Source organism: Musca vetustissima, unplaced genomic scaffold (genome assembly GCF_032173495.1).
Source record: "Musca vetustissima isolate MV318-11 ecotype Yass unplaced genomic scaffold, APGP_CSIRO_Mvet_v1 utg13454, whole genome shotgun sequence".
Lineage (NCBI taxonomy): Eukaryota > Metazoa > Arthropoda > Insecta > Diptera > Muscidae > Musca > Musca vetustissima.
In genome coordinates, this window is record NW_026877931.1 from 129,650 (window position 1) to 145,492 (window position 15,843).

General features: G+C 35.8%; 2 protein-coding genes across 3 annotated transcripts in view; one reads left to right on the plus strand and one right to left on the minus strand.

The window, feature by feature from the left end:
• The window catches only part of LOC133322636 (CTD nuclear envelope phosphatase 1 homolog), an 85,138-nt gene that overhangs the window by 5,085 nt on the left and 64,210 nt on the right, over nucleotides 1-15,843 (minus strand). The window lies entirely within an intron of this gene.
• Nucleotides 10,154-14,961, plus strand: LOC133322645 (nuclear pore complex protein Nup160 homolog). Its single transcript, XM_061531609.1, has 7 exons — nucleotides 10,154-10,235; nucleotides 10,301-10,774; nucleotides 10,839-11,028; nucleotides 11,080-11,264; nucleotides 11,348-11,754; nucleotides 11,827-13,762; nucleotides 13,889-14,961. The coding sequence occupies exons 1-7, from the start codon at nucleotides 10,157-10,159 to the stop codon at nucleotides 14,959-14,961; spliced, it is 4,344 nt and encodes a 1,447-aa protein (XP_061387593.1). The 5' UTR covers nucleotides 10,154-10,156.

Genomic DNA, 15,843 nt, shown 5'->3' on the forward strand with positions numbered 1-15,843 from the left:
ACATATACACATATTTCGGAAAATTCAGTCAATCAAAAAATAAAATATTACTCAGATTAAATTGTGAGATATTTGAGAGATTTTTAAATTATATTAACAAGAAAAAAATGATGTAGAGAAAAAACACAAACCAATGTCCTGGAGAGTTAGAGGATACTTAAAAATTAATAATAATAATGTTATAATATTGTGTAATTAACAATAAACAAAATGCTATAAACTGATACACTGCACATAAAATAAAAACTAATAGAGAAAAATTAATACACTAAGATTTAAATTAAAACTAATGAAGTAAGAACCAAAAAAAACATGATTTTTTAATAAGAAAAAAGTAAAACAATATCGGCTATCGTTATTGGAATTTATTTACACAATTGTTAAGAGATGCTTATTTTTTCAATATAAAGAAAATACATTTTGGAAAATACAGATATTGATGATGAAAAAATACTAAAAAAAGACAACAGATATTTCAAGGGTATGGTTTTTTTAATTTTTACATTTTGATAATCAAAACTTGCAGTGTTATGAGTAGCATTGCATTCAAATGTCGCTTTGGATATTTGATTTTTTTCGTTATAATCTTATAATATACAAAAAACATATTTGAGAAGTGAGCTATGCAATCGAATAATATTACTTTTGAATGATACAAAATAAAATTCAAATATATATTTTTTTAAAAATTTACTTAAAATTTATAATAACGAGTTGTACATTTTTATTTAAATGTAGTTAAAAAAACAAATTTAATTAAAAAAAGTTTTCTAAATGCATTCTTTTGTTGTTGTCAATTAAATGTATGTCTTTTTTTAAATTTAAATTAAAAAAAAAAAACAAATAAAAAAGTTTACAGCCAAATTGTTCCCGCCGAGTATATGCCTTTAGGAATTTAATACAAAAAAATATACCAAATAGATTCGATATAATTTTTTAGTACATTTACCTTTATGGTGCGGACATTACCTCAATTTTTTTGATATTTTTTAAATTTAAATATTAAAACTATTAACATTTATTTGATGTATTTTTTTGGAGCAAGTTTTTTTAGACATTAGAAATAATTTAAATCTATAAATAACCTCAATTTCTCGTTTTCTTGCAATTATAAAAATTATTATATTCCACCATTGTACAGACAGGCATAAACATATATTCGTAAATTTTGATTTGTTTTTTTTTCTCATCCCAGAGACATAACCACAAATTCTTATTATTTTCTAATATAAATAAAATTGAAATATTAAATTTATTTGAAATATATTATTGTTACGGAAGAACAGAATTTAAAAAAGTTTGCAGTTAATTTGTTTAATAAAGCACAAAAGTTCAGACATAACCTCAAATTCTCAATTTTTGTATTTTGTAACGGCTTAAGATATGTATGAAAGTATATTTATGTTATGTAATTTGAAAATACCATAATGAGCAAAAAATTTCCAGTTAAAAAATATGATTATGTATGAAGATATTTTTTTTGAGGTTATATCGAAAGATATTTGAGTTTATGTCTGATATACCCTCTGGCATATAAAGTACAAAACTCAATAATAATATTTTTTTTCTGTAAAAACAAAACAACAAAAATTTGAATGTAAAATAAAAAAATTATAGTTATGACTGAAGATATGTTTTTGAGGTTATGTGTGAAGTTATGTTTTTGAGGTTATGTCTGATGAAGACATATTTTTTTTGGTATATGAAGTGTGTTTATGTTATGTAATTTACGAATACCATAATGAATATATTTCCAGTTAAAAAAGTATATAATTATGTATGAAGATAGTTTTTTTTTGGAGGTTATGTCGAAAGGTAAGGTCTCTGATAAACCCTCTGGCATATAAAGTACAGAACCCAATAAAATAATGTTTCTTTCTGTAAAAACAAAACAACAAAAATTTTAATGTAAAAAATATATATGGTTATGTCTGAAGATTTGTTTGAGGTTATGTGTGTGAAGATATTTTTGAGGTTATGTGAGAAGGATATTTTTGAGGTTATTTCTGATGAAGACATATTCTGTTTTTTTGGTATATGAAGTATATTTATGTTAGGTAAAAATATGATAATGTATGAAGCTATTTTTTTTTGGAGGTTATGTCGTAAGGTATTTGAGGTTATGTCTGATATATACCCTCTGGCATGTAAAGAAGTACAGAACCCAATAATAATAAAATGTTTCCTTCTGTCATATCACAACAAGAACAAAAACAATTTGACTGTAAAATAATGAATTAAAAAATATTTTAAATTAAATTTAATTAAAAAAACATACATACATGTTTATGAGACACAGTGTAAAAACAGAATAAAAACTTAACGGAGAAAAATTCAACATGTAAGTAACTTTGATATGCAATATATATAGAGATAAAAATACAATTTTTTGTTTGAATTGCACAAGAAAAAAAAAAAACAAATTTACTTTAATACAAAAAAGTGCAATAAAACAAATTAGGAGCAGTATTCTCTATTGAAACTAATAATAAGAAAACATACATTTAAATTGTAATATCATAATTTTTAAACCTTATTCATAAAAAATATTAGATTTCTTTTTAGAGGAGGAGGTATTATAATTAATTTTGTATAGTTTTTTATGAATAAGGCACCGTTTTTCTTTTTTTCAAAAAAAAAATCGTTATTAGCATTTCAAAGATTTGTATTTTAGAATTCGAATGTCCTGCTCTTTTGCACAGGAGGAGGTTGTGGTGCTGGTGTTGTTCTTGTGTATTAGTCTTGTGTGTTCTTTCAAATCCTCAGGCGTTGGAAATAAATGCAAACAATAACAACAGGGTTGTATGGAATCTTTTGCACATTGTTTGATGACCGATGATGCTAGGGATGTTGTTGTAGTACAATTAGTTTTACCATTATTATTATTGTTGTTGTTGCAACTACTACTTTTTATGTTCATTAAATCTGTAAGCCACAAGGGTGGTGTTGTTGGTAGGGGTAATACTTCGTCTTCTGCAGGTAACAACAAATTATTTTCAGGCACTTCTTTTTCTCCTTCTCCTTTGTCTTCTGTAATGTTCTTATCATTGTTATTGTTATTATTGTTGTCTTCTGTCTTAGTTTCCCTCCAATTGCAATTGACATCTGGCTGGCATTCTCGGCTGCTGGCCGGCACTTTTGTTTCCATTAGCCCATCACCATCATCATCGTTGCCATTATTGGAGACTTTTGAAAATTTCCGTTTTTGTTTATTTGTTAGTTTTGATTTTGATGACGATACTGCTGCTTCTGGGCATTGCCGAAATTCATCATTTGGATGCTGCTGACGCATATGTGTGTTATATAGAAGAAAACCTTTCAAAGATTCCTGACAGTGTGGGCAGGTGTAGTTTTGTAATTTGATTTGTTTTATGGGCGCCTTTACTTTGACAATTTTCAATTGGGACTTAAGCGAGGAGGACGACGAGGACATATCCTTGCGTTTTCTTTTTGTTGTAACAACCTTTTGTTTTGTTTCCACATTACCATGATGATTCGGAACTTCTTCGCCTGCTAGTGTTTTGGCCTTTGTCTTTATCTTTGTTGTTGCAGTTGTATTTGTAGTATTGCTAGTTTTTGGTTTTGTAACTAATGACTTTTGCTGTTGTTGTTGTAGTTTGGATGATGATTTCTTTTGACTTGCTTCTGGCTTATCTTTTGGTTTCGACAATTTCTTGGATTTATCCAATTTTTGAGATTTTTTTGAGAGATTTGCAGTTGTTTTTAAAGATTTTAAATCTTTTTGGGATTTTTGCTGTTGTTTGGAGATGGAGGTGCTGGTTTTGGTACTTGTTTTATTGTTCTTTGTACTTTTTTCTACTAATTTTTTAACTAAACTTTTCTTGGAAATTTTGGGTAATTTTGCTTGTTTTGCTTTCTCCTTCTTCTTCTCAATTTTCTTATCTTCTTTTTCCTGTTTCTTTGTTGTTGTTTTGGCTTTTACCACTGCGGCGGCATGTTGCTCCTTCATATGCTTAACATGATTCGGATAGCCACAGACAACTTTCTGACATAGCTTACACTGAAAATAGAATGATTTACGTTTGGAAAATTGATATATTCGAGCGGTCGTGGCCACTTCCTGCTGTCGCTTGGCACTCCAGCCAAACGACCCAACATGCACTATCTCTCTTAGATGGGTTTTAAATTGACCTATTTCGTGTTTCTCCAAAAAATGACGACACAACGCCAGATATTGTGTACCCGTCCACGTACATTTAATGGGACATTTCAGCTCCTTCATAATGGGATCTTGCAGTGTTTTCGATTCGACCGGATGCTTTCGGATAATATGTTCCTTGTGATCTTTGAACACCTCATCGATCAGGCCACACAACTGACATTCGTAGAATGTCAAACGTTGCATATAACGTAGGCGTATTGTCATGGCGCTATCCTGGGCAGCTCGGGGTTTTTCCTTCAACACGGGGCCATTATAACTGCGATGTTTGCAACGCATATGGTGGACCAAGCGTTTCTCCTCGGAAAAGCCATGTTTGCACTGGGGACATTTGTGGCCATCGTGGGTAACCTTGTGTACCCGAAGGCTCTCTTCGTCGGGTAAATTGATTTTGCATTCGGGGCAATTATATTTAATAGAGGAGGAGGAGGATTTGGTTGTTGGTGCTGCAGCAGCAGCTTTGGAATTCAATTTGGCTTGTTTGCTTGGAGGTTCTTCTTCGGTTTCGCTGTCACTGGAGACCAAACTTAAGCTGGCCACCAAACGCAGTTGTTTGTCATCGTAACTTTTACGTGCTCTCTTTTTCGCTGAATTTGAATTCTGTTCATTCGCCTCGACACGACGAAAAACAATCTGTTCATCATCATCATCTTCGTTTGGGATCTTGTCATTGCCTTGTTGTTTAGATGCTGAAATTTTTTCAATGGCATTGTTGTTATTATTTTTTGTAGGAGTTAATAACTCCACTTGTACAGTATCTAAACCTGAATTAGATATTGAAATTTGTGGTTGTTGTTCATCACGATTATCTTTGGCCTGTGTGACAGCATTACTGCCGGAGACGCCGCCGCTGCTGCTGTCATCATCATCCAAATCTATAATGGCCACAATACGATGACCCTGCTTATCAACAATATCCGGTGGCAGTGATGGTTTTAATTCAGGTGTCGACACCAGCGGGACAGCTGTGGCAGGACTACTTTCCCTTGAATTAAATGCATTTAGCAGTTTTGCATCATCACCCTCACTGCCACCCGTGGATTGTGGTGGGGTATATTGTGAGTTGTAATGATTTAAATATTGTGCATCATGCTGATGATGTTGTTGCTGTTGTTGGTCTTTGGGATCCACAAATAATATTTTTGTCTGTTGTTCGTTTTGTGTCGGCCTCATTTGTTGTTGATCGACCTTTTGCATAAACAAATCATACAGCATAACATCATCATCCACAATGACAGGGGTCTCGGGTCTATTTTGTTGTGTGGGTGGTGATGTTTGCAAAATATTAGCTGTTGGTGGCAGTTTAGTTGGCGGTGGTGGTGGGGCAGTTGTGTCTTCCACATCGACTTCAATATCGCTACTATCACCTTTACTATTTGTATCATCTAGACGGTGAAATATCTGTACTCGTATATCGCAATCCTTACAGATATTACCCAATGTCGGAGTGGTTCTTAGTAACTGGAAATACAAAAAAATATATATTAAAAAAACTGTAATAACATACTTACAAAATAGGAAAGCAAATTTTCCAAATTTTTTAAAAATATTTTTCAAGGCCTAGTCTGAGACGTGGATTTTTCAAAGAATATTTGTTTAAACATAGTTTGAGTCGTAGATTTTTTTATTTCTTCAAAACCTAGTTTGAGGCGTAAATTTTTTTATTCCTAGAAACCTAGTCTTATTATAAAGAATATTTTTTAAGTTTTAAGGTCTAGTATCAGACGTGGATTTTTTAAAAATAGGTTTTAAGTTGGACGATCTCCAGAAAAATACTATTTAATTTTAATGAGGACTTTAAAACAAACCCCCAAGATTTTCAAATTAACTTAAGCCCCTCAAATTTAAGCAACTCCCCACAATTTTCCTAAAAAATTCCAATGCAAAATTAAACATGGAAGCTCCCATATATACGATATCATTATCAAATTTGAATGTATTGGTGTGCGTGCGTACGTTCGTTCGTTCCAACATCAATTGGGCTTTCTCATTCATGCAAAAAATATTCTTTTTTCTGCTCACCTTTTGTGACGCCTTATCAATCGCCGCTGATCCCTGGATATCCTGTACGGATAGCCGTTGTCGTTTATTGAATTCCCTTAGTTGAGCTTTGGTGAATTTTAAATTTTTCTCCGTACGGCAAATTCGACAGATTTTCCATGGTTTACCCATAATTGTTGCTTGTTTTTGGTCGCGAACGCTTGGTGTTTTTTTGGAAAAATCAGTATTTTGGTGTGTTACTTTCTTTGGTAACGTCGTCGTCGTACAGTAATTCTTGTTCAAGCATTTACACACTCACACACAATTCTTACGGAAATTATAATAAGAAAGTAAAATAAACAACTAAATAAAGAAAACAATATTTATATAGAACACAAATTTCTGAAATCAATCTACCGACTCAGACTCAATGATGAATATTGTTTATTGTTGGGACGAACTGACGAAAAGCTGACAACTGACAGCAGAAAAGGCGGCACATAATGTGAGTGACGGTAGAATGGGGTACCATTTTTGGTACGGTTGTCATTGAATGACAGTTGTGGTGAATGAATGTTAATTATTTAAGCAGAAGAAGAATATTCACAGATCTTTGGAATCCTAACTTTCGCTAACTGGGTGACCATATTGATAGATCTTGATGAAATCCATCAGAATTTAGTTTTAAATATAATTTAATGATGCCAACAATTGTAATAACTAATTAATTTAATTATTTGTTTTGTTATCAATCGTCAGTGAATTAAATGGCGCCACCAATTGTAATCGCCAGGGTAGATTTAATAAGGTACATGCATGAGAACAGCTGTCGGCTCAAATTACTGTCAAACAATCTACGATTTAGGACAATTGGCATATTTGCAATAAATTAAACGAAATTGGTATGTTCCCGTACTGCAAGAATCTACCAGTTGTTACTACGATAACGAATTTTCCTTTATGATATCGAAGAAAATAGTGAAATCGAGTAGATTCTTGCAGTATGGGAACTGACCAAATATATTACAATGTGGAACTCGTACTCATATACTCTGAGACACATATTCACTCTGGATGAGACCGGATTATTTCAGAGTTTTTTGCTTGTGCTTCAGGGAGAGAGAGAAATTTCTCCCATGAACTATTTATAAGTCGATAAAGTTCATGGGAGAAAGAATGTTACCGTGTCAGCAATTTATTACAACAAAACAATGTGGCAGATCCGAAGAGGTGCGCGTGTTATTCTTACGGGAGTTTATAGAGCACCCCGAGACCGGGCAAAGAGAAGAGTATTGCGCCGTATACGCTATCTTCAAAGTGGAGGAGGAACCACCACAATTGCAGCATCTCAAGTGGCATTAGAAATGCGAAATCATCCAAGGTGCTTGGTCCAGATCATGATGCAATAATAAGGTGATGTATCAAACCAAAAACCTTTGTTTTTGTCTCCATTATTTGTCAAATTTTTCAATATAATATTTCACATCGACTTCAAGTAGAAATTACCCACTTTGACAGTTAATCAAGACATCAGCTGAGCCAAATTAACTACCTATTCATTGTCCAGATGGAATCTCCATGGTGATGTCGAAGCAGCTTGATGAGCCAGGAGTAGAGTACCTTACTAAAGTCCTCAAATTCTCGGTAGTTCCCGATGCCTGGAAAATGGGCAGGGTGGTCCCGCTACTGAAGCCAGGCAAGGATGCCAGCAAAGGTGAGTCATACAGCCCGACAATTGAGGCTTTACTACTCCCTAGCATTCGTGAATGCTACTCAGTTGCTGATCATCAACATGGGTTCCGGAACAACAGCTTTGCACGCCGGAAGGACGCAACCAGAACATGCCGTGTAACAGGACAGTCGCTGAACCTATCAAAGGCATTTGATACCGTAAGTCAAGTCAAACTGTTCGAGGACGAGAGAACAACCCTTCAGCCAAGTTTGAAACGTTGGATCGTGAACTATATTTGTGGACGCCAGTCGTACGTGGAATTCAGAGACAGGAAATCGATGGCTCGTAGATTTAACCAGGGAGTACCCCAAGGAGGAATGATATCTCTGGGACTGTTTAACCCCTACCTCCCTGGAATTCCTTGCCCACCGGACGTTTATGCCGTCCGGATCGCAACATATGCAGATGATTGTACGATTATGGTGTCAGGACCTAAAATGTATGACATTTGCGAGAAACTGAATCAATATCTCGTGGATATTGCAGACTTTTAGCATTTAGAATTATCTAATGTGTACCAACTAGGCATTCATGATCTGAAGAGAGAGATCCAAAGATACAAAAGGGAGCCTCTAGATCAACAGGCCTATGAAGCAGGATTGAATTGTGTTCGCAAGGATGCAGTTGAGGAAGCAATTCGAGAATATCGTGTGAATACTATCCTCGGAGATCACCGCCTACGATAGCTGCAGAAGAGCAGTAGCTACCTCGTCAAAGTGGTCTTGGACAGTTAAGATCAGGATGGTGTAGCCGCCTCAATTCATATTGCGCACGGATTGATGGAGAAGTCGATAATATCTGCCCGGTATGTGGTAATGGACAACATGACACGCTACACCAATTCAACTGCCCAGCCAAACCCCCACACCTAACCCAATCTTCTCATTGGACTCAACCTATACAGGTCGCATCCTTCCTGAACTTGGAGTTAGAAGCAGAACCAGATTATAGAGAATAAGAAGAAATACACAGCAGAACAAGCTGCTACGACAACAAATAATGTTGTTGTAATAAAAAGTTCTTGAAAATTCGTAGATTTTTTTATTTTTGATTATAATTTAAAAACATAGACATTTATTTGTACCAACAGCTGTGCTGATGCGACCACCTTATTAACTCTGCCTTGATAGTACCAGATGTTCACGTTTTCATAAGGGAAGCCAATTCACGGTAGTGAATTACCTTTGTAATAGACCTTGATGTCACCCATGCTTTCTATTTTCAATGAATCATATGATAACATATTTCAATCAGAATAGCCGATGAGGATTGCGTACTGGTGACCTTTTAAAAGTAAAATAAAATTTATTGGGTCCATTTTTTCGATAATATATGACCAGTTCCCGTACTGTACGAATCTATAAATTTTTAAAATTTTATCGGTATCAAAAAGGAAAATTTGTTATACTAAAAAATTAGTAGATTCTTGCAGTACGGGAACAGACCAATAGTTAAATGTACAGAGAATGACATGGTACAATTATAAAAGGTAACAGCAAATCCCAGCTGATTTGATTCCAACGTAATACTAGTGTCAAATTTTTAAAATTTTAAAAATCACCCAACAGGAAAATTATCAAAAAGAAATTGAAAATTTGTTATATCTGCCTGCTAAAAAATCTTTCTTCATGGAATAACTCGCGAATTCCCAGCATTTTCATATGGGTTACACATATAAGTGGCAATGGCTAAATTATAGGAAAGATGTGGAAGCGATTGAAATATAAATTTTATAGATTTTCATTCATGTTTTTCAATTTTTATTTTGAGGATTCGAAAATATTTCATTTTCAAAATAAAAATAATTTGATGATATTTTGTTTGTTTGTTTACATTTTTCTGTCAAATGAGTTGACACTAGTAGAACTTACAACAACAAATTTCCATGTGGTTGTTGTATCGTTTTTTGTACAACAACACTTGCTGTTACCTTTTATTATTATACCATGAGAGAATGATTAGTTATGTTTTGTGACCTGTTAAATGGGCATTGATTTCCTTGTTTAAAAATCGATAACAAATAAGAATAATCGATGTATTAACAATGATAATCTACCTACATTCCCCTGGTCGGGTTTTGCCAAGTGAATGGCGGGATTTGTGCGAGAAGAAGAAGATAAATAAGCATAGCTAGCCGCAAAAAATATATTAGTGGAATTTATTAAAGAAATATATCCGAGAAACTACCAAATTCCAAGTTTTACTTGTTATTGTCTCTTGTTGTTTTCTATTATCGATCCACTGTAAACAACTTTCACATATCAATGGAAAGTTTAAGTTATCGGGAAGTCATACCGACCAATGCTTGTCAGGAGGAATGGCATGAAATCACGCTAAACACGGGTAAATATAAAGAGGCTTAACTATTAGCATTTTCTAAACTTTTTTGTATCGATATTTTACGACAGGTGGTACCCATAGCACGCTACAGGACATTAAAGTTGCTGAAAAAGCCGGAGGTTATTGTTACAAAAATGTTGCCCTCAATCACAATCGTAATCGTTATATTTATTGGCGTTCCTATCAGGATGTCTTGGAGCTAACTGAAATTAGTTTGGATTTTAATTTATATCAAAATAATCTGCGATATAAATTTACGGATTCTCCGGTGCTGGCGGTGAGCATAACGGAATGCGGCGAACATGTTATTTTACTTGTCAGTACGGTGTGTAGTCTGCATCGTATAACCTTTCCACATCCCGATTCGTTGGCGGAGGGTTCATGTTCATCGAGTTCGTATAGTAATACAACCGGTGCTACAAATATACCCTCGGTGGAATTTAATGAATCGCAATCGTATTCGATATTCTTTGATGCCAGTGTTACGGCAGCACGTGATCCGAGCAGTTTTTATGTTATTGACACACCGCTGGGAGGTTCAAGTAAGTATATATGTACATTGTTCCAAGGAATTGATAAATTGATTTAATATGTTTTCATTTACAGATAATCATGTGCCACATGCCGCTTCAAGTTATTTATCGGAAAATGGCGAAGAGGCCTATTTCGCCTTGGCATGTCAAAACCAACTGATGTTGTATACCATGAATTGTTCAACGGGCCATACCATTGGCCATCAACTAAAGGAGCATCATATAATGCCTAGACTATTTTCGAATCTAAAAGGAGCACTGATGTGAGTTTTTTTTTTTTTTTTTGTGTAATGGTACTGTATTTAAAATTTCAGAGGTAAAAGTGATACATCCGATGCCGATCATGCCAATTCAGTTGTGTTCACCTGCATTAATAATCAAATCTTGTTATTGGCATTATATCGTAATGATCACTTGCGGGTATGGTCATGTGTTAATATGCAAAGTTTGTGTGTCATTAATTGTGTCCGTGAAGGTAGTGAGCAGCGATTACAGGGACGTAAGTATTTCATTTACTAAGGGGGTAATATTTTGGGTATTTGGTAATTATTAATTTTGTTTCATTTTTTTCCTTGCGAACAGCCCAAAGTAATGCCTTGCGTAAAATCAATGAAAACAGTTTCTGTGCTTTCCTTTCTCATGCTTCGGGCTCGGAATTTGTATGCGTTGATTTATTGGCCGACTCGAGTAATGGTTCGGGTATTAATTTACAGCGTCGCCGCATTATAGCGGCCCCTCAATTGGATTTAACCGATTTCGATGTCTGCAATTCACGTATATGGGCATTGTGGAGCAATGCTGAGGGTGAATTTAGCATATCGAGTTTTTCTCTGCTGCGTGGTATGAATTGGGTATCGGCTGCAATGGAACCACCACCAGATCGTTATTGTTTGGGCATGGAACAGGGTATGGATCCGCGGGAGGCATATTGTTCGTATATATTTCATCCAGGGAAATTTGAACGTAGCGTTATCGCAAAGGCATTGTTTGTAAGTATAATTTTGAAAAATTCCAATTTTTAATTATTTATTTTATGTATATGTACCATTTCATTTTCTCAGATGTTCCGTCGTTCCAATGTCCGTTTCGAGGGTAAAAATTGTACCATGACCTTGCTGAAGGAACACGTCTGCCAAGCCATCGAAGATGAAATCCAAAACGAGGTGAAAGATTTCGATGTCTCCGATGACGACTATTTGGAAATATCCACTCGTTTGTGGGAACGTTTCTATTCATGCTGCGAACAGTATCACATGAAAGCATCCCAACCAAGTGGACTGGTCATACTCGAGCCCCTCGATGCTGTGTGCGTTGTGAAAAAGAATGCTTTTTCCCTTTTGCGGCCTTGCGAAACCATTGAACACCTAATGTTAGCCGGCGAAGATGTTGACGTGGAGGCTGTGGTGCCATCATATTTTGCTGACGCCGAGAAATCCGGACGTGATATGGTCAATTTAGTTGGTATCTTATCACAAATTGAAAAGTGGCTGCCGGAGGATATTAAAATCGATATGGATCGTAAGCTCTATCAATTGGAAATGCCCAATGTTCTAATTGAAAAGTTGACAGAGGATTTGCTGGCTGGCGATACGGAGAAGGAGCTGTTGCCTCGTAACTTTTTGGTTTACATACGACAAAAAATTCAAAATATCAAAGATCTCCGTATGGCCATCAGCATGCTATTGGATTGTCTGCGTATGGATAATGGTAATCCGGAAACAATGCAAGCTAATTATGCCCAACTGGGACATTCCACCAAATTTCTAATGTCCCTGGGAGCATTGTTTGGCAGTCAAGTGGGTTTGTCTCTACTCTCCGAGACGGTGAGGCAAAATTCCCTAATCCGCTTTGCCATTTGTCGCAATTTATTGTTGTTGCAACAAATACTCATCAACACTCATTCATTGCCCGTCGACATGTTGGAATGTTTCCGTTCGCAGTTCATGTCCGATATATTGATTTTCCTGCAATCGTACTATGTTATGATATGGATTTCGGAGACCCCGGTTAACATCAATGCGGCGGCTGGATTGGAATCATCCATACAGAGATTGAATCTGTTGCAATTGATAAATGGTTCGGGACGCATCTACAACAATGGTGGAAAATGCAATTCGGCCCCATTGCTACAGGTATTCTTAAATGCCAAAGGTCTGTACACAGCCTTGGCTTTATTTTCCGATAGTTTCAAGGTCTTGGAAAATGTGTCCTGGCAACAAACCCTTATGCCACTGGCGACCATTATCAGCCAATTAATATGGGCAGTGTCGTTTAATTTTGTGTTCGGCGAATGGTTGTTCAGCACCTGTCAGCACATCATCATAGCCGATTATGTCCGTCTGCTGAATAGCTGGTGTGAATGGAATATTTGTTCACGACACTTCATCCTCGCCGTCTCTCTGCTGGACAGTGGAGAATCCCAAAAAGCCTATGACCTTTTCTTACAGTCGGCTAAGGGGGTGGTCAGGGAACAATTTCTAGCCGAGAAAATGTTGAAAAACACCCCCTACGAACATTTGGTGGAGAATCTGGGTGACTTTGAGGGTGATGAGGCGGCCAAGGTGAAAATGATCAATCAATGTATTGCCCAATACTATTTGAAAGTGATCCAGCTGTTTGAACAACATAACGCCCTGGATCACATCATCAGTATGGCGCAGGTTGCAATCGGGCTATTGGATAAACACGACCCACAATTGCCAATGTTTCAATCGATTGTCTTCAATAATCATCTGCAGCTGGAACACTATGAGGAGGCCTACCACTCGTTAATATACAATGCGGAGCTGTCGAGGCGTAAGGATTGTCTGCGACAATTGGTCATAACGTTGTTTGGCCGTAAACGTTACGATTTGCTAATGCACTTCCCCTATGTCGGTCTACATGAGGAATTTGAAAATATTGTCGAATCCAGAGCCCGGTCGCAGTCAATGGATCAGAATGATATCTATGATTTTCTTTATGCTTTTCATGTTAACAATGGCAATATGCGGAAAGGTAGGTAAAAAATAAGAGTTTTTTAATATTTTTGGCGGTTCTCAGGCGGGTGTGGATTTTTTTAATTTTATTTAGGAATATTTAACAAAAAGTCTCCTTAAAAATAAATAATTTGCCTTTTTCCAGCCTCTGCCATTATGTATGAACAATCAATGCGCTATCAATTGGAAGGTGATTCATTGGAAGCGCTCAACAAACGTTTCTCATCCCTGTTGGTGTGTTTAAATTGCCTGCATTTAATTGATGAACGTTATCGTTGGATTGCCAAACCCATAATTGGCGATGAGTATGACATACACAACTCATCCAAAGATTCAGCAATGGAGGACGAGGCGGATTCTGGAGATGAACAGACATCATCATCATCGTTTAATAAAACACAAGTTGTTGTTCTCGAAATTAAACATATCAAGCGAGAACTTTTACACACTGAAGCTCTCATTAATTTGGCCGGACATCGTAAAGATATACATTCATTTTTGAATGCTGGGCCCCAGGAATTGGCAATGATTTTAGCCAGTTGTGGCCTTTACACATCTGCCATTAAATTAGCCAAGGGATTTGATATCAGCTTATTACCCATATTTGACAGCCTAGCATCAGCTTGTGTCCGCACCGCTGATGAACCGCCCAGTGAACCATGGTCATGGTTGCAAGAAAATGATTTGGCCGATTTACCACATCGTAACAAAGCCGCCGATATGGCATGGTCATTGCTGCGCAAACTTGTTGAAGATCACGAACAGGATAATTCAACGCTAATACGTAAATCAGTGGTCAACAAACTACTTAATCTGCAGGCCTTTGTTCCACAATGGCTTTACAATGACTATAAGTTGGCAAATTGTTCCGAACTGCTATACCTTTATGTTAAACATAATCGTTTGCTAGAAGCTGCCGAACTTGCACAGGAAATGCTTTCGGCAATGTTGGGTGCCGGCAGTGAATACTTCAGTTTCCAACACTCCATTGCCGTTACAAATGCCGAAATGTGTTTACCGCTAAATACGTTGGATATATTGCTGCATGGCCTGAAACTAAATGCCGATGATATTGAATATAAACAGGCTCAAGTGGAATTGGAAGAGAAGCTGCATAAATATATTGAAACGGCGACACGCACAGCACAGGATAAAATTGAAATGTCATTTCAGGTAAACCGGGGACGTCAACAGCAGCAATTAAATTGGAAGGCATAAGTTTATATATTTTTATAGTATAAAATTTGTATTGTAAGTTTTTTTTGTAATACTTTTGTGAAATAAAGGAAAAAATATTTGTTAAATGAATATAAATTGGATTTTTGTTTATTCGCGGTTTACACAGGCAACTCAAGATCTACTAATTAGGTCACCCAGCTAGCGAAATTCAGCTGTTTTTTTCTCAAGTCTAATGTCAAAAGTTTGGCTTTTGTTTACATTTTCACAATGGAAGTCAATTCATAATAATTATTTTCGACAAAAAAAATTGATTTATTAAATGCCTTGGTCCAAACAAGATCTATTAATAAGGTCAGCGGTTTTTTCTCAAGTTTAATGCCAAAAATTTGGACTTTGTTTACGTTTTCGTGATGAAAGTGAATTCACAATAATGGATTTTGGCAGGAAAATTGAGAGGCAACGTATCCAGCCGGTCTCTCTGGATGACCTTTTTAATAGACTTTGCCCAAATCGAATGTCCAAAGTTTGGACTTTGCTTACCTTTTTATTATGTTTTTAAAAATCAGCTGTTTTTTCTCTGTCTGATGTGAAAATTTTGGACTTTGTTTACGTTTACATTATGAATGTTCAGAGCAAACTTGAGAAGCAGCTTTTCTCCCGGGATGACCTTTTTAATAGGTCTTGTAGTCTACGTAATAATGGATTTTGACCGCAAACTTGAGAGGCAGCCAAGGTATATTTAATAAGGTAGACGCATCGGGCCAGCTGTTGGTGCAAATAAATGTCAAAAATTTTGTTGTAATGCTGAAGCAAAAAATTAAAAAAAACAAAATTATAAATGAAAATCTCCGAATTTCGAAATGCTTGTTTGGCAATACTTTTTTTAACATTTTCGACAAGAATTTGTGTAAAAAATCTTGG

Coding starts and splice junctions, on each gene's coding strand:
- LOC133322645 (XM_061531609.1), top strand. CDS start 10,157: ATGGAAAGTTTAAGTTATCGGGAAGTCATACCGACCAATGCTTGTCAG. Junction 11,265..11,347: donor TGAGCAGCGATTACAGGGAC/GTAAGTATTTCA, acceptor CCTTGCGAACAG/CCCAAAGTAATGCCTTGCGT. Junction 11,755..11,826: donor TTATCGCAAAGGCATTGTTT/GTAAGTATAATT, acceptor TCATTTTCTCAG/ATGTTCCGTCGTTCCAATGT.